The 21,683-nt window shown below is 36.9% G+C and overlaps 3 protein-coding genes across 3 annotated transcripts; all 3 read left to right on the top strand.

Moving 5' to 3' along the window:
• Positions 2,460 to 9,396, top strand: LOC18770336 (kinesin-like protein KIN-5C). The gene is made up of 23 exons (XM_007203929.2): positions 2,460 to 2,747; positions 2,867 to 2,996; positions 3,098 to 3,256; positions 3,352 to 3,701; positions 3,792 to 3,930; positions 4,038 to 4,135; positions 4,214 to 4,370; positions 4,787 to 4,856; positions 4,940 to 5,016; positions 5,365 to 5,418; positions 5,523 to 5,603; positions 5,691 to 5,802; positions 5,885 to 5,971; positions 6,074 to 6,249; positions 6,354 to 6,515; positions 6,637 to 6,744; positions 6,947 to 7,105; positions 7,184 to 7,267; positions 7,364 to 7,569; positions 7,663 to 7,764; positions 8,007 to 8,116; positions 8,595 to 8,746; positions 8,944 to 9,396. The coding sequence occupies exons 1-23, from the start codon at positions 2,689 to 2,691 to the stop codon at positions 9,139 to 9,141; spliced, it is 3,030 nt and encodes a 1,009-aa protein (XP_007203991.1). The 5' UTR covers positions 2,460 to 2,688; the 3' UTR covers positions 9,142 to 9,396.
• On the top strand, positions 9,772 to 11,559 carry LOC18771132 (pentatricopeptide repeat-containing protein At4g33990). The gene has a single exon (XM_007203241.2). It carries the CDS (start codon positions 9,772 to 9,774, stop codon positions 11,557 to 11,559), a length of 1,788 nt encoding a protein of 595 aa, XP_007203303.2.
• LOC18771596 (beta-fructofuranosidase, insoluble isoenzyme 1) lies at positions 15,723 to 19,938 on the top strand. The gene is made up of 7 exons (XM_007204044.2): positions 15,723 to 16,183; positions 17,676 to 17,684; positions 17,801 to 18,654; positions 18,783 to 18,941; positions 19,057 to 19,304; positions 19,391 to 19,484; positions 19,584 to 19,938. Exons 1-7 carry the CDS (start codon positions 15,997 to 15,999, stop codon positions 19,767 to 19,769), a joined length of 1,737 nt encoding a protein of 578 aa, XP_007204106.2. The 5' UTR covers positions 15,723 to 15,996; the 3' UTR covers positions 19,770 to 19,938.

Raw genomic sequence — 21,683 nt, 5'->3', positions numbered from 1 at the left:
TGTATTAATGAAATTTAGGGTTACAATTTCTGTATTGAATCCTCTGATTCGATCTTCAAAGTGTATTGATACAAGGGTCGTAGAGACTTGATCTTGATCAAACGGGTAGCACGAAGCTTGTTTGGTGTTTGGGATTTTTCTATGGTGAAGGAACCGGCACGTATTTGTTGTGCTTGGTGGCTCTTCCAAAATAGGGTGAAGAATGCAGAGAGTTTTCTGTTTCTTCTGAGTGCTAGGTTTTTTCTCTCTGCCCCTTCTTTCGTCTTGAGGCCTCCTATTTATAGGCTTTTGTAGGATGCTTGACCTAAATAACTTTCCTTATTTAAAACCTTGTTTTGTGGGATTTTGATTTGATTTAAATCAATTCTCATAATCTGACAATTTAACTAGATTATCTTCAATTGATTGACCTAATTAATATTTGATTTAAATCAAAGTCAATCACAGAAGATTCTTTCCCTTAATTTTGTCTTCATCTTGAACCGTTGATGCACTCCATCGGATGTCGCCACGTATCAATTTTTTGACAACTAATTCGATTTTGATGAGTCATACACCAGATGTGCGAATTATGAGGCCCACAATTCAATTCACTGAACCCTAATTATTTTCTCGTCCAATAGAATTTATTTCACCAAAATTTCTTTGTCTACAATATCAATGCTGGAAATTGTACGGCAGCTAAGTCACTGGTGCAATAGCAACCACTATGTTGGGAGCAGTCTAGGCTGGCATTCAATATTAGAGTGTAACCCACGCCTTTTCTTACGACCCATCAAAGAGGCTCATAGATCAAACCCCAGTGCTCTTTGATTTAGAAGAGGTTGTGAAAGTCACAATGCAAAAGCTTATATACGGTGGATTTGGCTTAAATGCAAATCCAATTGGTCTTCTATTCTGTATGTATATTTATGTGATTTTTTTTGGTAAGTTAAAAAAAAAATTGTATGAAGTCAAATTCACAATTATAACATAAAAGAAACAATCTATATGTAATTTACACAATAACTTTATAAAATCCATTAAAACATCACTTAATAAATATCACTAATCTTATATTTTTCGATTCAAAAATATCAATTAACTTTACATAATCAAATTTTTCTATAATGTATTTTTAAATTTTCTAATTGATTCAACTAAGTTAATTATTTTAAGCTATAAATTTAAAAAATAATTGGGTCTTTATTGAGTTTCCTCTTTTTTATTTTGAATTGAATGATTATGTCATTTGGACCTAACATAATATTTATATAATATATATAGGTATGTATATATAATTTTTAAGGCCTTCTACCCTTCCAAGACGGCTGTCTTGCTTGCTTGTGCCTAGGGCCTCCCCTGACTAAATGGATAGCTTTGTTTATTTCGATGCCCAAATTCAAATGCACCCAAACATCTACCCCAGTCCAAATTAAAATCTCTATATAAAGACAGAATACCTTAAAAGTAAAACATTGAGACTAAAATTGTAAGACAACACTGAAGTAAAATAGTAATACAAGTCTTATTTGAATATGACCCTTGATTACGGCTAGGAGAACAAATATGATAAACAATGATCAATTTCAATCAAAACTTGGTATTAATTTCATTATAATCGTGTGTTGTTGGTCATGCCAGTCTTACTTATATATGGTCTTCATCAAGAAAGGATGCTATAAGATATATATAAACTTTCTTTTTTGAAAGACTTACTGTAGTTAAATTTTATTATTCACTTACTTGCCTCGGACTTCTGGTGAAAATGCCCTTTGTAAATTAGTTGAACTACATGTTTGGCCCATATTGTTTGATCAATTTTAGTCTTTGTAGCCTTGTTTGATTTGCAAAGAAAGCCAAAATTGTAATTTACGTCATATTAATCAATGGAATTCGACGTCGCGTCGTACCATCACCATTGTGATGTTCTTTTTGTTTATCCAAAACCTTTAGAAACATCCCAAAAGTATGCATTTCGTTTATTTCTCATAATTAATGTTGAACTTGTAACACTTAATTGTTAACTAAACAAAATTGTACGACTATCTATTAACTTTTGATGTAGTGGTTGTTATCTTCACTTTATTGGAGGATGTCTCATGTTCGACTTACGAAAGCATCACATATGTGTCGTAAATTTGATATTTAATTTACGACTACCGTATATGTTTCCCTTACTATAAAATTAGCTTTGTGCAAGAAAAGCCAAGCCCAAAGGCCTAAAACTAGTAATCCAATACCCATATACGACTCACAAGTGACTTCGTTCAATACTACGCGACAGGAGCCCGCAAAACACAAACAGAGCCCAATATTCCCTGGTCCGACAAAAAATAAGGGCAATATAGTCTAATCCACGAACCTGAAATTGAAATTGAACATATCCACATCATCAAAACCGTCCGATCTACGTTCTTTGAATCTTTGAAGTGGAGCCGTCGATATAATATTTAGAGAGAGAGAGCGCCTCTCAAAATTTCAAATCTCACTCTCATCCCGCTCTCTTTCCATTTCAGACCAAAAGAGGGAGAGAAAACCATTTCGCATTTCACACTCTCTCCACAGAGATACAGAGAGAAAGAGAGAGAGAGAGAGAGTGTGTGTGAGAGAGAAGCACAGAGAAACATTTGGGGAAGTGGATCTAGTACAAGCGAGAACATCATAGGTTCGTGCGGCTCTCCCTCGCCTTCTCGCCATCGCATCAGAATGTCGGGTCGCCACGATAAGGAGAAGGGCGTCAACGTCCAGGTCCTCCTTCGTTGCAGGTACTTCCCTTCTCTAGGGTTAGGGTTTTTGAAAATTGTTACCGATTTATGCGGCATCATTTTGAAATCCCCAATTACTTGCCCATATTCTTAATTTGCTAATTTTAATTCTGCTTTAGGCCGTTTAGTGACGATGAGTTGCGGAGCAATGCCCCGCAGGTTATTACTTGCAATGAATACATGAGAGAAGTGGCTGTGTCCCAGAACATTGCAGGCAAGCATATCGATAGGGTTTTCACTTTCGATAAGGTATTTTCCTTCAACCCATATGCTGTTTTCTTGTATGAAAACTTTCAATTTGGTAGAGTAATGCTCCAATTTCTTTTTTTTTTGTTGTTGCTTTTTTTTAGGTTTTTGGTCCCAATGCTCAGCAGAGGGATCTTTATGAGCAAGCTGTGATTCCGATAGTGAATGAAGTCTTAGAAGGCTTCAATTGTACCATTTTCGCTTACGGTCAAACTGGTACAGGAAAGACCTACACAATGGAGGGTGAATGCAAAAGGGCAAAGGTACTGTGTGTCCCCTGTCTTGTAATTAGTTTCGTGGTGACGTTTTATACTTTTTCATTTATAAAAACGGTTGATATCATGGGCCCTTGCAACAGAGTGGGCCAAAGGGAGAATTGCCCCCCGAAGCTGGAGTTATTCCGAGGGCTGTCCAGCAGATTTTTGATACCCTTGAGGGCCAGAACGCAGAGTACAGTGTAAAAGTCACTTTCTTAGAGCTTTACAATGAAGAGATTACCGATCTGCTTGCTCCAGAGGAACTTTCCAGAGTTTCTTTGGAGGAGAAGCAGAAAAAGCAGTTGCCTCTCATGGAGGATGGGAAAGGTGGAGTACTTGTAAGAGGTTTAGAGGAGGAAATTGTGACGAGTGCTAGTGAGATTTTCACTCTACTCGAAAGAGGGTCTTCGAAGCGTCGCACTGCAGAAACTTTATTGAACAAACAATCAAGGTAATGCAAATGCTTCTTTTACTGTCATTTTTTTTGGAGTGTCAGCTTTTCCGAGTGTTACATAATTTTTTTTTCGTTTTTTAAATTCAGTCGGTCACATTCTCTCTTTTCCATCACGATACACATTAAGGAAGCAACCCCAGAAGGTGAAGAGTTGATCAAATGTGGAAAGTTGAATCTGGTTGATTTGGCAGGCTCAGAAAATATCTCTCGTTCGGGTGCTCGAGAGGTGCAAATATTTAGTTTGACTGTTCTAGTTTTTTCTAGTGTGATTGGGAATTGCTTTATTAATTCTATCCTTGAAACTGTTCTTATTTTGTGTTATACAATTATTAGGGTCGTGCAAGGGAAGCCGGAGAAATCAACAAAAGTTTACTGACTTTAGGGCGAGTAATCAATGCTCTGGTGGAACATCTTGGACATATCCCTTACAGGTTTGCATGCACTTTTTATCCTTATACCTATGTTCTTCGTTCTTCTCAATTGTGATAACAGATTGTATTTGGAATCAGGGATAGCAAGCTAACACGATTACTTCGGGATTCACTTGGAGGAAGAACCAAGACGTGCATCATAGCTACAGTTTCGCCAGCTGTGCACTGTCTGGAGGAAACTTTGAGTACACTGGATTATGCACACAGGGCGAAAAATATAAGAAATAAACCTGAGGTTTGTTATTCCATACTGGTACTCACAATTTGTTGATCTAATATGTCCTTTTTGGGTAAGTTTGTATAGTTTTGGGGAAGTTGATTGTGGGTGCATAGAAAGTTATAAGCTTTTTGGTTACTGGAAGAAATGTAATAATCAAGTCATTTTCTTTGTGAAGTTTGTACATTATTACAAACTTATAGGAATGGTTATTCTGTTTTAGCAAATTGTCTGTGTTCTGTGAAGACTGTAGCTATGATCGCCGTATGAGGCTCAATTTTTTGCAATATTCTTTTTTATGTTATTGCACAATGCTATTGTTGTATGTGATCTGTGGTATGTGTCAAATCCTTTAGTATTGTATAGTGTCTCATAAAATTATTAGGAGTTGCATCTTTATCTATTGAAATTATTTTTGTTGTGGTTGTTTGTAGGTAAATCAAAAAATGATGAAATCAACTCTTATCAAGGATCTTTATGGTGAAATTGAACGGCTTAAGGCAGGTCAGACACTTTGGATTCCAGTTGTTAAGTAAAGTTGTCTGTGTAACTTGAGGTGATTGTTCTAATATTGTGATTGCGTTCAGAGGTTTATGCTGCACGTGAAAAGAACGGTGTCTATATCCCAAAGGAGCGCTACTATCAGGAGGAAAGTGAAAGGAAGGTGTGATTATTACTTCATTGTCCTGCAGTTTCTTAATGATCGTATTGGTATTTGGATCTGTTTGATAGTGTTTTTGAGGTATTGTTAACTCCTGATTCAATTTCTATGAATACAAGAGTTGCTTTCTGCTTTTGAAATTATCTTTTGGCTTTGTGAAACTTAACTTTCCGTTTCTCCCTTCTTTGCTTGTTGCTAGGGTGGTGGTAGTTATTATGTCCTTAGATAAGCAACTCTTGCCATATATGTTGAAATACAAGCTTTTGTTTCCTTTTTTGTTGATTATCTATTTCTGAGGGGTCTTATGGATTCCATTTTCTATATACTTATGCTCTTTTTTCTTGTGTCTAGTCCATGGCTGATCAGATTGAGAATATGGGGGTTATGCTAGAGACCCATCAGAAGGTTTGTTTGTATGATACTTGTTTTTCAAATTATGAGTCACTGAACTCTACTGGTTTTATGTTATATCTAACTTCAATTTTACATATATGGGATGTTACACACAGCAATTTGAGGAGTTGCAGGAGAAATATAATGTCCAGGTTCGACAATGTCATGATTTGAGTGGCAAACTCGATTCAACTGAGGTGAGATATTTCCATATACTGTATTCTTGGTTGTGGATTTTTGTTTGTTTGTAGATTCTGAAACTAAGTGCAAAAACAATTTTGCAGAAATCTTTGAATCATACCACTAAGTTGCTTTCTACGGCTGATGAAGAATTGATGAAATGTCAATATGCTCTGAAAGAGAGGGATTTTATTATCTCTGAGCAGAAGAAAGCGGGTATATCTGAATCCTTAAATTCTTGAATTTGATTGTCTTCTGCGTTTATGTCGTTTGTTTTGATATATTGAATGCATGGCAGAAAGCGCCCTGGCTCATCAAGCATGCATGTTGCAATCTGACTTGGAGAAGGCACTTCATGATAATGCTTCCTTGTTCTTAAAAATTGGTTCGTGTTGTACATTAAGAAATTAGTTTTCAACTTATTTTAATTGTCTACTAAATTGACTAAATTTTTCTAATTTTTGGTTTATGATGTGATACTGCGCAGGTAGAGAGGACAAGCTGAGTGCTGATAATAGGTTGGTAGTGAATAATTACCAGGCAGATCTTGCCCAACAAATTGGTTCTCTTTGCCAGATGGTGGCAACATCAATGTCTCGTCAGAATGAGCACCTTCAGTGTGTTGAGAACCTCTGTCATTCTTTTTTAACTGCACACGTTAAGGTATTGTTTGAATGTTTTCAACAGTTTTCTCTTTCTTTATGTTTGTTTACTTTTTGGTTTGTGTTTTAATGATGTGTTCATGGTTTTGGACTTCCTGCTTTTAGGCGATTATGGATATGAAGCACAAATTGACATCTTCAAGGACTTTGTATCTTTCTCATATTGAGGCAGTGCAGAACGTTGTGCGTTTGCACAAGGCGAGCTCTAATGCTGCTCTAGAGGAAATTTCATCTTTGGCTTCTTCTAATGCAAATTCTGTTGAAGAAGTAGGTAGCAACAAAGGAGTTCACCTGTTGCACTTATCAGTTTTGCACCATTTTAATTTTCTTATTTTTGCAACTTCTGTTGATTGATAACGAGCTTATTTATTTATTTTTCCGTAACCAGTTTCTAGCTTCAGACGCTGGTGAAGCAGCTTCAATATTTGAGGATCTTCAGAGTGGTCTCTCGACACAGCAGGGTGAAATGGTAGCCTTTGCTAAGGAATTGAAACAGGTACGTGATCTGACATGTACCGTATTGCATTTTCAAGTTTTGGTAGCTTTGGAGGTTCTTATAAAGTTCATGCATGAAAATCTATGTTGTGCATCAACTATTTTGCATAGCATGGAAAAATAACTTTGCTTCTCACCTATATTTCTCTGAATTGCTTTTTATAAAAGTTTCTTATTTAGTTGCTGCAAATTTTGTATAACAGAGGTTCCATTCTAGTATTAAGCAAACAAAGGACATTTCTGAGTACTCTCAAGGATTCCTACACAAGCTTTTGGAAGAATCAAAGAGGCTTGAAGATCATGTGGCACAGACGAGCGATATTAAAATGAATAGTATTGCTGAATTTCAGAAGGCTTATGAGGTATGTATACACAATTATTGTACATATGTAGCGTCTTCTTGGAATTTTGCTGACATGCTAAGTGTTTGTGCCACACAGGAGCAGTCGAAATCTGATGCTGAGAAGCTTATTGCTGATATCTCTAGCTTAGTCTCTATTCACATTTGTCGCCAAAAAGAGATGGTTTGTTTGTGTTGATTTTTTATTTTTGTTATTAGTTTTTCAAACTAAGGCTTGTATTCAATCTCATTCCAAAATGATTGCTGGTTGAACTGCCAGGTGGATTCCAAGCTTGTTGGTTTCAGAGAAAGTGCCATTGCAGACAAATCTTTCATGGATGGTCATGTTTCCTCCATGGAGGGTATTGCCACAGATGCAAAAAGAAAATGGATGGAATTTTCAATGCAAGCAGAGAATGACGCTAAGGATGGTGCTGATTATTCTGCTGCTAAGCATTGTCGCATGGAGGTTCTTTTACAGAAAAGGTAAGTTAATGCTTTATGTTATATATCGAGTCTTGATCCATATACTTTGTTTTCTTGAATGTTGATGTTTGTTCTGTCCTTTTATTTGTTTAGTGTAAGTACTGTTGATTCAGCTTTGGAGCACTGGAAAATGACGCAGGCTTCTGTGAATGATATGGGAAATAAACATGTTTCAGCCATGGTTTCACTTATCAGGTGGGGAAACCCTTTTCACATCCTGTTCATTAGGATTTTTGTTGCCTTTGCCTAAATTTTGTGTGGGCAACCCACTTTAATGTTCTTTTAAAAAAAGTATATACAGGAGAAAGAACATTGCATGTTAACCTTAACAGAAAAAGGGCACTTCTTGTTAAACAATATAGGGACATGTTTTCAGTTCTATGCAAAGTGTAGATTTTGTTTGTTGATCGCTCTAAATCTATTATATTTTGGTGCAGGAATGCTTCTGATTGTAATGAGCAACATGATGTTGAGGTCAATTCAGTGAGGGCTGCAGTTGAGCAAGATGTGGCAAAGAATAGTGAGGATGTCATTCAGCATGTTGATTGTGAGTTTTTGTTTTTCTTATTCTAATATATCAACTGGTGATTGCACAAATACTCTGAATCTCAGTCCAGCTTAGATGATTTGTGCTTATGTGTTTGTGATCAGTGTTCTTTCATAAATGTTTTAATTGTGTAAATGAAATGTTAGCGTGATCCAATTGGTAATCAAGTGCCTGTTAGTTGTACACATTCCAAAATGTTTGCGGTTTGAAAAGTGGCTGAGAGAGTGGATGACATACAAATAATTGTTTTGTTTCATACTCTGGGGGTTGTATCTCCTACAATATACTATGCTTCTTTGCTATATATACTTTTCTATTTTAGAAATAATGCAGTTATAATAACTGTAGAATTTGGTTGTTTTCTTTAGGGATTTATGCATTTCGATTTGAACAATGATGAAATTGGAATGTTGTCATGAAATGTAGATAAAGATTCATGTAAGTTTTCTAAGCATACGATTTATGAAACCTCCTACAGGTGTGCATGAGCAGGAGCGTGAATCTATTTCTGAAATCTTGGAGAATATCAAGGCTCATTCAAATACCCTTGAGACTTTTCGGGAGGATCACTCTGGCCAAGCTGCATCAATTGAAGAGAGGGCACGGGATACCTTCCAGAACCAGTATGCGGTAAGCTGTTTTTTCTCACAACTTGTCATTATGATGATGAGGATTAATGAACTTATCACTCAAGATTATCTTCATGAAGTGGACATACTTTGTGCCTGATATGTAAGAAAAGTAACTGAGGTTGGCAATTTATCCTACTGGTTTAGTATATGTGCGCATTTGCAATTCAGTTCATGACTTTGGTGTTTAATATGTAGGATTATGAACCTAGTGGATCTACACCCGAAAAGACTGAGCCAGAAGTTCCAAGCAAGGGCACGATTGAGTCACTTCGAGCCATGCCTATGGAAGCTCTTGTTGAGGAATTCCGGGAAAACCATTCATACGAATCATTCGATGTGAAGGAGTTGAAACCGTCACTTATACCCCGGTCACCGCTTACACAACTAAACTAGTAGTGGTGTGATTTTAGCTCAATCACTTGCATTAAATTGGTATTTGTATTTGTATCATTATCCTACAATTTTTCTTGCTTTTGAGAAAAAGGATGTAAGAGAAGGGTGTATTGCTTGTTCCTATCTCAAGTCAGTGTATCAATAAATCCAGTCTTTGGATTTAGAAGTGTAGCTCAATATAGGAATGTATATTGAAGGCAGAAACCTACCTACATGTGTTTTAAGTTTTATTCCATATATGCTATTTTGTTAAGCCAATTGTGTACGTGATCATTGTTTGGTTTCCTTTTGTTTTAGGAAAGCTCTTTTTTCAAACACATCTTAAGTTCTTTGGATTACAGTACTTTTGTATAGTGTAATTAGCTAATTTCTTAATAAAAATGTTTGTTTTTAAATTTTTTTTTATTATTATAAAAATACTAATTTCTTTAAAACGGATGACCAAAAAAGTATCTGTCAAGGTTTCGTTTTCCCGCTCATTTTCCTTCTCATTCTTAAACTATAAAGCTCATGGCAGTTTGAAACATTTCGACTCCCTCAACCATTATTATGCTCAAACTGAAAAACCAGACCAACCTTGTTGCAAGCCATGGCATCCTTAAACTCTACTTGTTTTCTACAGCTGCTATTATGGCAGATACCAGAATCGCCCGTACACAAATACATAAAGAACCGCAGCCTCTCTTGTCACGCTCTCGGCCGAAATTCTATGTCACTGCCCTGCTCAGCTCTAGAAACATCTCCCACATTAGAGAAGTCCATGCCCAAGTGGTTGTCAATGGGATGCTCCAAAATCTCACTGTTGCAAACAAGCTGCTTTACATGTATGCCCAGCGTAGAGTTTTGGGTGATGCTTATGCTCTGTTTGGTGGGATGGGGGAGAGAGATTCAGTGACTTGGAGTGTAATGGTTGGTGGGTTTGTAAATGTTGGTGATTTTACTAATGGTTTTGCAACATTTAGGGAGCTAATTAGAAGTGGGGTGACCCCTGATATTTATACATTGCCTTTTGTGATTAGGGTTTGTAGGGATATGAAGGACCTGAAAATGGGCAGATTGGTTCATGACATTGTTTTGAAACATGGGTTGCTTGCAGATAACTTTGCTTGTGCAGCGCTCGTGGACATGTATGCAAAATGCAAGGTTGTAGATGATGCTCGTCAACTGTTTGATAAAATGCAGAACAGGGATCTTGTAACGTGGACGGTGATGATTGGTGCATTTGCTGAGTGCAGGAATGCTGATGAGTCCTTGGTTTTGTTTGATTGGATGATAGAAGAAGGTGTTGTGCCGGATAAGGTTGCTATGGTGACTATTGTTAATGCTTGTGCAAAATTGGGTGCTATGCATAGGGCTAGACTTCTTCATTATTATATATGCAGGAATCAGTTTTCCTTGGATGTGATCTTAGGAACGGCAATGATTGACATGTATGCTAAGTGTGGGTGCATTGATTCCGCGAGGGAAATTTTTGATAGGATGCAAGTGAAGAATGTTATAACATGGAGTGCCATGATTGCAGCTTATGGTTATCATGGACATGGCCGAAAAGCTATTGCTATTTTTCATTTGATGTTAAATAGTGGAGTATCACCAAATGTGATCACATTTGTTTCACTACTGTATGCTTGTAGTCATTCAGGCTTGATTGAAGAGGGTCTTCGGATTTTCTCTTTGATGTGGGATGAATTTGCTGTCAGAGCAGACATCAAACACTATACTTGTATGGTCGATCTCTTGGGCCGTGCTGGGAGACTTGATGAGGCCTTAGAATTGGTAGAGAGTATGGCAGTTGAGAAAGATGAGAGACTCTGGGGCGCTTTGCTTGGGGCATGTAGAATCCATGGGAATATAGACCTAGCAGAAAAGGCAGTGAATTCGCTTCTTGAACTACAGCCCGAAAATGCAGGACATTATGTATTGCTTTCAAATATTTATGCAAGAGCAGGTAGGTGGAAAGATGTAGCAAAGATGAGAGATCTGATGAGCCAGAGGAGACTAAAGAAAGTACCTGGTTTGACATGGATTGAGGTGGATAATAAAACTTACCAATTTAGCACTGGAGATAGGATTCATCCGCAGTCAGAAAAGATTTATGCTATGCTCGAGAGTTTGGGTAAGAAGTTGGAGCTGGCTGGGTATGTTCCTGATACAAATTTTGTGCTACATGATGTTGATGAGGAAGTGAAGCTGGCTATGTTGTATTCACATAGTGAGAAGTTGGCAATTGCATTTGGCCTTATTGCCACTGCTGATGGAACTCCTATCAGAATTACAAAGAATCTGAGGGTTTGCGGTGACTGCCATACATTTACTAAGTTTGTATCAGCTGTCACACAGAGGGTGATCATTGTCCGAGACGTAAACCGGTTTCACCACTTCAGGGAAGGGACCTGTTCATGTGGAGATTATTGGTAGTTCACTTATTTGATGGTGATTTTGGTTAGTTTCCAAAAGCCTAAAGAAAAAGGTGAGATTTCCTCTCTTGCTTTATCTTGACATCTTTGTCAAACCCATTAGGGTTTACAAAAGAAAGAGATGGAAGAGGAAGTCATTTAATTTGGTCTTTAAATCTGGCATTTTTTTATTCCTGCGATTAGTTTCTAACTTGTTCTCTAAGTTTTCCAGATTTAGTAAGATTTTAAAGTTTTCCTGATTTTAGTAGGGTTTATAAGTCAAACCCCTGGAGTGATTCCAGACCTATCCCTTTTGTTATATTTTCTGTTTTCCATTGTTTTTCGCTTCCACTAAACTACCTAAATACTCAATTCACCCATATCCTACATTAGGGACTTTAGTCAGTTGTTGGTAATACCGGATATCATATATTGTTATACTGATGAACCTGAACAATATAGAAGAAATATGATAACCTGGGCTCAAATTTTTTTGTTCTGTTGAAAAAAAGTCGCTGAAAAGAGAATTTAGAAAGAGGAAGAGGAAAAATCAGTATATTAAATTGCTTATCAAGGGAATACATGGATGATTATATACGTTTCCAATACATACATATTAGCCTTGAACTTGTACACACATATAAGTCGATTGTAACTAGGACTAAGCAAAGAAACAGAACCAAGTTTAGATCCCTTTCTCAAGCATATTTAGTGATTAAACCCATAGGTCCAAGATTCGACAGTCCTGAAAAACAAGATGGACAAACTGATGCTAACTTGTCCAATACTCTTGAGTGTCCTTCAAACAAATCACACAGTGATCTATTTGTACAAAGCCTCCTTAAATTGTTCGCGACCGTCTTCATGCTCACTCTGCCAATTGTTCATGATCCTTCCCCATGTCAAATCCAGACCCTGCTTCTTGGATTTCCCATACCTTAAGTCCTTCACTGCCTTGTCTTTGTCTCCTCATTTCTATGAAATCAAGTTTGTGCTTACCCTAATTATTAGTTCAATTTATATGTCACAAAACAGAATATTGAGTTGTTTTTATTATGGATTTCTTCCTTTTGAGCCGTTTTATGAAATCAAATTGTTTAGGACTCTATGTACATAGTCACCTTCGGTTGAGGGATCTCAAATAGTGTTATTTGAGGAGGAGAATATAGTCATTAGCATATTTGTATGATTTGGAAAATTCTGTTCACTTCTTTCCACACCAATTCCCGTGATGAAGACAATATGCAGTCTAATCACTTCACTTGAGCTAAACTCTCACTTCACATTACCTTTTAGAGTTAAAAGCCTTGCCAACACCTCGTGAAGGGCCCAAATGAAATGTTGGTCTTTTCATCTGCTAAGCACATTTGATTGAAAACCAATCTATTGTCTCTGCTCTCCCGAGGCTCATCTTTTTGTTATTCAAGTTACCAAACATATACTTACGAATAAAACGTTCTCTTGTTTACACTCTCGGTCAATATACGATGCTCATGTTGCTAGTAATTTGGACCATTGATTGGGTTGATTGTTAACTCAAGTTGCCTGAATATATGTTCCAAATTGACAGTCTCACAATATAAATATTTGTCTTGCAAGAGAACGTTTTACCCTACACACACGTGTTGGTGTATGTAATTTTATGCAAGCACATTAAGAGAATGACATGCACCCACCCACTAGCAAATGCAGTGTTCGGTGACCATCTGTATTCTTTACCATCTTGGTTTTACATTTGGAGATGGGACATAAAGTTCAAAAAGAATCTCTATCATCTCGTTCGCAAATAATTTGGAGATAAAGACATAATCTCCTAAACCCCCGTTTGTGCACAGATGTGGTGAATTGGAGAAGTTGTCCCATGTGGTATCCGGCATAAAAGTCTTCTTGTCCCAAGCAAGCATGAGTTTGGAGTGGAAGATAGGTAATGAGCATGAAGGTACAGAACACAACAAATATGAAAGCATATGCAGATTTTAGTTAAAAGTTATCATCTTTGCAATGTGGAGATTAGATGAGAATTGTCAAGAACCCTAAACTGGAAAACAAGAGACAGTATCCATCACACATCAATTATTCCCACCAAACATTATCACAGGTAGAAGAAAACAAACCAGTTAGATGACAAATTCTTGTGTATAACCTTTTTTACCAGACATTTTATAGACAGGCTAAGGTTTCAATTTTGAAAAGAAAATAATGTTGCTGTTGTTCTTAAGGTTTAGTTCATCCTCAGTTAAAACATTTTGAAAAAACAGGTTTTGATCTTCTAGATTCTTTCTCTGTGCTTCCATCAACACTACTCCTGCTTCTGGTTATGGTTCAACAATTCCAGTTTCAATCTTTGGATCTCAGAAAATTCTCCATTAACATGCTTCAATTATCATAATGACCATCAAAGTGCGGGATTGATGGCTGCACATAAATCTCTTGAACCTTGTCGGACGCCATGAGTCCTCGGGGCTCTCATTTCAAAATCAGCTGCCCTAAATAATCTCTTAAAAGTGGGTTGGAAATCTCACTAACTAAAATCGATCACTACTCTTTTGATCTCGAGTTTGAACATGAACCACCTTAATGTCCGAGAAGTGGATAGAGTATTCCTGTACCCACATAAATATGAAAACACCACAAATCAAAGGAGAGCTGGGAGAAAAATAGAAAGAAGAAAGACAGCTACGGCTTTATTTCTTTGGAAAACTCTTCAATCTGATCTAATGCCGACCCAAACATGCCATGAGAATGTACAATATCCAGAACTTGTTACAATTTGATTCTGTATTATATTCCACCACATCATCATCGAATAGGGTTCTTTGGGTCCACCTTTATTGTTTGAAATGATTTAAACCATTCAAATCGATTTAGAGTCACTTCAATTTGAGCTTTGTAACCAAAATTAAAAATCATCAGTGGTGTAGGAGGATTCAAATTTGGGATATCTTCTAACTTTAGTAAGAGAGGTATCACTAGATAAAGTCTATTGATATTTTACCAACTATAGCTCTTTTAGTTTAGTGACATTTTACTTTTCAAATTTTTTTGATAAAAAAAAAAAGCGATAGAATTTTATTAGATCAATACGAATAATAAAGAGTACGAAGGACATAGACAATAAAGGAAAACATTCCAATATCAATTTGGCAACCATGGATAAAACTTCATAGTGACTTGAGCTAATTGAAAAGCTGAAACAATCTGGAGAGAATCACACTCGAAAAAAACTTTTCTAAAACCTCTTTCAACAACCATAATTTCCACGAATCTAGTCTAATGACATCAAAGACAAAAACTAGTCGCTAACCAACATGACTTTCTCAAAGAGACTAAGAACACCCAACGAATTCAACTAAGTTTCTGGAATCATGAGAGAAAAAATACATAAAACTCATAGAGTTTCTGGACTTTATTGAACAAACTAAACCAATATCAGCAAAAAGAAAACCAACCGCGCCACTAATCTTCCTTTGGTAATGACATAGAGAGCGCCATCTAGTTACTTCAGGGTCTCAACGCACCAATGAGTAGTGGATCTATCATGATCAAGCCGCAACATCTCAAAGAGCAGTCTCACAAGATCACAACCAGAGCCAGCCCAGATATGAGACAATAGATATGCCAAAAGAAGAGTAGATTGACATAGGTCCACAAAAAGTTAAAGAACACCTAAGATCCGATGAGATCCTGAAGCGTTCTCTCTCTTTTTCTTTGTCTCTCTCTCTTAGTGGCTAGGGTTTTCAGAACATATTTTACTTTTCAATGTTGAAAATACTTTTCAAGTGTATTGATATTTTACTAACTGTAGCTCTTTTAGTTTAGTTGATGATTTATTTTGGATAAAAATTCATGGCATATTTACTTACCATCAATCAGTATAGGAAAAGATGGAATATCATAAATAAAGAATGAGAATCACATCCCAATCCTTGGGGTATTTTGATTAAAGATTTTTAGATGGACTTATATATTAAATAATTTTGTATGTGAAATAAACGTAAGAGAAGACAGGAATGAGTACCATCGATTATTTATTTGAGAACTCTGAAGATTGAAATAATCTGGCAACATTGAGTGTGCTAATTCACACTTTATCAACTTAAACTTTTACCCACGAAGTCCTTTAAACTTTTATTTGTCTTTTAAATTCCCATAACTAACCGCTCGACTAATAACAAAGTTATCCTTAATCCAATCCTTATTATTCTCGACATCTAGCAGCATCACTTTCTTTATTAAACTTCCTTCCACCTCTCTCTCTCTCTCTCTCTCTCTCTCTCTCTCTCTCTCTCTCTCAACCTTCTCTCTCACTGAGCCTCACACTATATATAAACATGATAAGCCAAGCCAACCTTTAATTTGATATCACTAAACACCCCCACTATCCTTTCTTTCTCTCTATGTCATTATATCAAGCCCTTCTTCCTTTCTCTGCTATAATTAATCTGCCACTTGTGTTTTAATGGATACTTTAAAAAAGTTCCTTCAAGTTCTTTTACTTGCTTGTTGTTGTGTTTTTGTCATAAAAAACGACGCCGTCGAAGCATCACACAACGTTTACCCCGAGTTTCAGTCTCTTGCTGCCGTCAAAGTCAACCGAGTCCACAGAACTGCGTTTCACTTTCAACCTCCAAGCAACTGGATTAACGGTTGGTACTGGTACTACTTTGGTTGATCAATTCTAGAACTTTCTAAGATGATGATGATCTTCAAGTTTGGTTTTTGTTTCTTTCATCTGCACAATATTGCATGTTGTATAACTTCCTTAATTACACGGTTACTTATGAACATCGAGCCAAGCAAGCACTTTCCAAAACAGAAGAAAACAAGCAAGCATGCGATTATGAAGAGACGTTTACAGGCACTAATCTTTTGTTTTGCCGTAGTGTTTAAGCTCTCTAGGCTTTTATCTTTCCTTTCTTTTTTGGTAGCTAGTGGGAATTACCTAATTGAAGAATAATAAAAGGGTTTTTATTGTTTTGCTCAGAACATTTTTTTGGTTTGTTATTTTGCTCAATATGGATGCCATTATCAGAGTATGTGAATTTAAGTGCTTTAACCCTTTTTATCTTGTGCAAGAAATAAATGAGCCTATTTTTATGTACTGAGAGCACTAGTTCGACACATTAACTATCCACTAGATCGAGGATTTTATTTACTTTAATTTTTTTTAAAATTTCTTTCAGAATTTTAATAGTTGTTATTCGCATTGTGAAAAAGTCATTACATATGTATTCAGTGAAATGTAATTTTTTTTTCATACATAATGACTTTTTCGGAGTGTCGTTCATAATTAGGTATTAGACATTGGTACCTATATTTCTATTTTAGTTGGGTTAATCTTTTAGGTGTTCATTGCATTTTTGATGTGTTGCTACCAACTTATTTGCACTTTACAGACGTACATATCTAATTGGTAAATATGGATGGATATGATTCAATTTAAATATTGCGGTGCATGGACCACCATCTTGGCATGCCTAGCTACCCTATTGGTTCTTGAATGGTCCTCAGAAAATCAACATCCTAGTCATTTATCTGTGAGACCATGTCACATTTCATTATAGCTTTACTTTTTAGTAACCTACAGCTGAAATAAAAATAAAAATAAAAATAAAAATAAATGGGTGCGGTGTTTTTTTTTCTTTTCTTTCGGCCATTGATTACTGTGTCCTGGAAAATAGCTAGTGTTGGTCAGTTTTGATCACAGGCTTCATGTGGTTTTTGAAGGCTTCAGGTTTTGGTGTCATATCATTCTGTAAATTTCACCGATATATGTTCCAGATCTGCCTCAGTCAAAACTCATTATGGTTATTCTTTCTAAAGTTATGAAAATCAACAGTTAAATCATCACAGCATAGTAAAATATTATATCATAAATATAAAATAATATTACGGATCTTTTTATTTATATTTATATAAGCGGTGTTGAAGAAGAAGGGTTTCCTACACACACTATCACAGTGATCAAGACCCTTTCCACTAGGCTAGACCCGTTGGCAAATAATTAATGACCTTTCTATGTTTACGGAACAAGTGTTATATTCATTCCTAAATCCTCTTCTAGTTAGTAGAGTCACTGACTTTTTTGTTGTTGTACTTTGTCCTTCCAATGGTGGCCCATGAACCAATCAACCACAGACCCTAATGGTGAGTCTTTCTTTCCCAACGTTCAGATTTTGCAACCCTTTATTTCAATTAACAATTATAGTCTAAATTAATTCCTTAATCACTCTCTTAATTTACTATTTTCTGAATGCAAACAGGACCTATGTACTTTGGTGGTCTGTATCACTTGTTCTATCAGTACAATCCCAAAGGTGCGGTTTGGGGCAACATTGTTTGGGCCCATTCAGTGTCCAAGGATCTGATCAATTGGGAAGCTCTTGAGCCTGCAATATACCCGTCCAAGCCCTTTGACATAAATGGATGTTGGTCCGGGTCCGCCACTATTCTCCCCGGCAACAAGCCCATTATCCTCTACACTGGAATCGACCCCCAAAACCGCCAGGTCCAAAACTATGCCATCCCGGCAAACGCATCCGACCCGTACCTCCGCCAATGGATCAAGCCCGATAACAACCCTCTAGTGGTCCCAGATGCCGGTATGAACGCAACCGCATTCCGCGACCCGACAACAGCTTGGTGGATTGATGGGCATTGGAAGATGTTGGTGGGTGGCAGAAGGAAGCATAGAGGAGTGGCCCATTTGTATAGGAGCAAGGACTTCATGCATTGGGTCAAGGCCCATCACCCATTTCACTCGGCTCCCCATACGGGTATGTGGGAATGCCCGGATTTTTACCCGGTTCCATTGGTTGGCAAATTTGGGTTGGACACATCAAATTTTGGTGTGGATGTTAAGCATGTTATGAAAGTGAGCCTTGATGAGACTAGGTATGAATATTACACAATTGGAAAATATTTTCTTGAGAAAGATAGGTATGTTCCTGATAAAGCCTTGGTGGATGGTTGGTCTGGGTTGAGATATGACTATGGCAACTTTTATGCATCCAAGAGTTTCTTTGATCCTGCAAAGAGTAGGAGAATTTTGTGGGGGTGGGCTAATGAGTCTGATACATCTCAAGAAGATGTTGCTAAGGGATGGGCCGGAATTCAGGTAATAACCGTACAAGACTATTTGTACTGATTACATTGCTGATCACATTTCTAACAATCAGTATTATGATTAGTTTGTTGATTTTGATTTGTTGAACATATATATTGTTTTGGGTATTAATTCTACAGACAATACCAAGGGTGGTGTGGCTCAGTCCAGATAGGAAACAATTGTTGCAATGGCCTATTGAAGAACTAGAAACTCTAAGAGGGCAAAAAGTCGAGTTGAACATTCAAAAGCTCAAACTAGGAGATTATGTTGAAGTTAAAGGAATAACTGCGGCTCAGGTTTGACCCTCTTAACATGCATGCATGTTGCAATACAAATTAACTTTTCTGAACTGAATTATTTTGTGAATTATTGATTTGCATTAACTTATGTTGTTGGACTTGGACCACACAGGCCGATGTTGATGTTCTCTTCTCAATCCCTAGCTTGGACAAAGCCGAAGATTTTGACCCTAGCTGGACCAGCCTCGATGCCCAAAGACTTTGTGGCCTAAAGGGTTCAAAAGTTCAAGGTGGCCTCGGGCCTTTTGGACTTTTGACATTAGCATCACAAAACCTAGAGGAATTCACTCCTGTTTTCTTCAGGATTTTTAAAGCTCAAGGCAGCAGGCACCTAGTTCTCATGTGCTCTGATGCAACAAGGTACGTAATTTAATTCCCTTAATTACTGTAATTACCATGTAATTAACTCTTGCCATTTGTATTTTCCATTGTTTTTTTTGGGACAGTTCGTCTTTGCAGAACAACCTGTACAAACCATCATTTGCTGGCTTTGTGGATATAGATTTGACTTCTTACAAGAAGCTTTCCCTCAGGAGTTTGGTGCGTTTTTTTAAAACCCTTTTTAAACTCAATTAATATTTGCAATGATATAAATTCTTATTAATTAATTTGCTTTTTCTGGTTTTTTCAAAACTACAGATTGATCATTCTGTTGTTGAAAGTTTTGGACCTGGAGCAAAAACATGCATCACATCTAGGGTTTATCCAACTCTAGCAGTTAACAAGGAAGCTCACTTGTTTGTGTTCAACAATGGGACTGAGACTATTACTGTAGAGAGCCTCACTGCATGGAGTATGAATGCTCCTAAACAGATGAACGCATAGGGTTTAGGGTCTAGAAGAAGATAATGTAGAATAATGTAAAATTATGCTTGTTTAAATAATTTAGCCTGAGAGCTAGGAAATAAGGATCTATGTATCATAACACATGGCGTTGTTGGTGGTTGTAGACAGCAAAAAATAATTTCATCTATTGTTAAGTTTAATTAGCATCTACATATTCTAATTATATGAAGAGCTGATACTTTTATATTTTGTTAAAACCTTGTTTGGAATAACCTAAGAAGAGATTAATCTGTGTGTCTATGGCGTGAGTTTTTTTTATGGATAAAAACTACAAATTTGGCCTTACATATTTTGTTCCCCTCCCATAAAAAATATGAAATGAAGATAATTAATCTCAATTTATGAAACGCTTTCAACCAGTGAATACTTTATGGTGAGGTATATTATATATATGTCTTTGGGTGGTTTGATTTACCCCCTTCATAGGTAATTTCATATCATATATCTCCTCCATAGGTAATTAACATTCATATGTATGCCTCCTCCATAGATAAATAGCATTCATATGTATACCTTCTCCATAGGTAATTTACCTATCCATACCTAATTAACATTCATGTATATTCCTAGTCCATAGATAATTAAACCTCCTCCATAGGACTGTAAGAAGAAAAAGAAGGAAGACGAAAGAAGAAGAAGAAGAAAGATTATAGAAAATTTATTTATTTATTTTTTGTATTAGTGCATGTGTTTGGGCTCAAATTCGGCACGCCCAAGACCAGAAGACAGGCCCATGATAAAAATGCCAGCCCAGCCCAGAGACTTGGGAGAAACAAAAATAAAGATCCAAACAGTTTTGGGCTTCACACCAAGAATGTGGAAATAAAGCCTCAGCCCAAAGAAAGCCCAGATGTGGAAACTTTCGAAATGGGCTTCAAAGATCAGCCAGTAATTTTCGATAGATTCAAAACCAAGGGATCAAAGACACACCCACGTGATTGCCTCAACTTTGGAAAAGTCAGCAATTCCAACTAAAGTTTAAAAATGTGAGAGGGACGTCTCTGAAACACTGCCAGTTGAAGATCAAAAACCCATCTGTGTTCAAGATTTTTCTCCAAATCAATACACCATCTCCCAAGGAATTCACGGATCAGGCTTTCTAAATTAGAACGGGAAACAGGGAACCACTCAGAGAATACAAAAGAAAAAGAGCCAAAACCGCCATAAAAAGCCCACACAGACGGTGGCATTGGTTGAATTAGAAAGCTGCCACCCAGGAAACCAGGGAAGGGACTGTTTTTAGGAGGTGAATGCTCAGAACCTATCTGCCTTGATTGATAAGAAACCCTTCTTACTTTACATTATAAGAGATCTTTTTGCCGCCCATTGTTTAGGATTAAAAATGACCTCCTTAGGAGGATCTCTTATAAAGACGAAAGAAGGCAAAGAAACAAAAACACACTCAATTCATCAATCAAAAAAAACAAACAAGAAAAAGCTCACTTGAATCCCAAGAGAAAAACAGCTTTAGATCAGAATTCCAAAGTTCAGATTTAGAAAACAAGTCTTCTGAAAACGAGATCCCTCTCGTTACAAATTTGGTTCAGCAAAAGCCAAGACAAACATAGTTTGAGTTTTCACAAATATGAAAACCTCAACAAATTTTACAGCATAGTTCCAGCTTGCTAAATCCTCGAGAATAGCCACTTCTGTCCCTTCAAACTGAAGAAGCTGCAGTTCTGCCTGCTCAAAAGTCTCCCAAGGCTTGAAGTAGATTGAAGCTCTGCCAAAATCGAACTTTGGTATCGATTTACAGCTGAAGCCAAGCAGCTAAAGTTGTTGACAACACAGTCCAGCACAGATATACCCAGTCCAGCCCGGATCAGAAACTTCTACCCAGGCAGAAATGGGATTCCAGCCATCTTTTTGTCTTTCTAGAGTTGATTTCTCCCT

This window comes from Prunus persica, chromosome G7 (assembly GCF_000346465.2).
Source record: "Prunus persica cultivar Lovell chromosome G7, Prunus_persica_NCBIv2, whole genome shotgun sequence".
NCBI classification, from domain to species: domain Eukaryota; kingdom Viridiplantae; phylum Streptophyta; class Magnoliopsida; order Rosales; family Rosaceae; genus Prunus; species Prunus persica.
The sequence above is the reverse complement of the archived record's forward strand: the minus strand, read 5'-3'. Positions and strand labels throughout refer to the sequence as shown.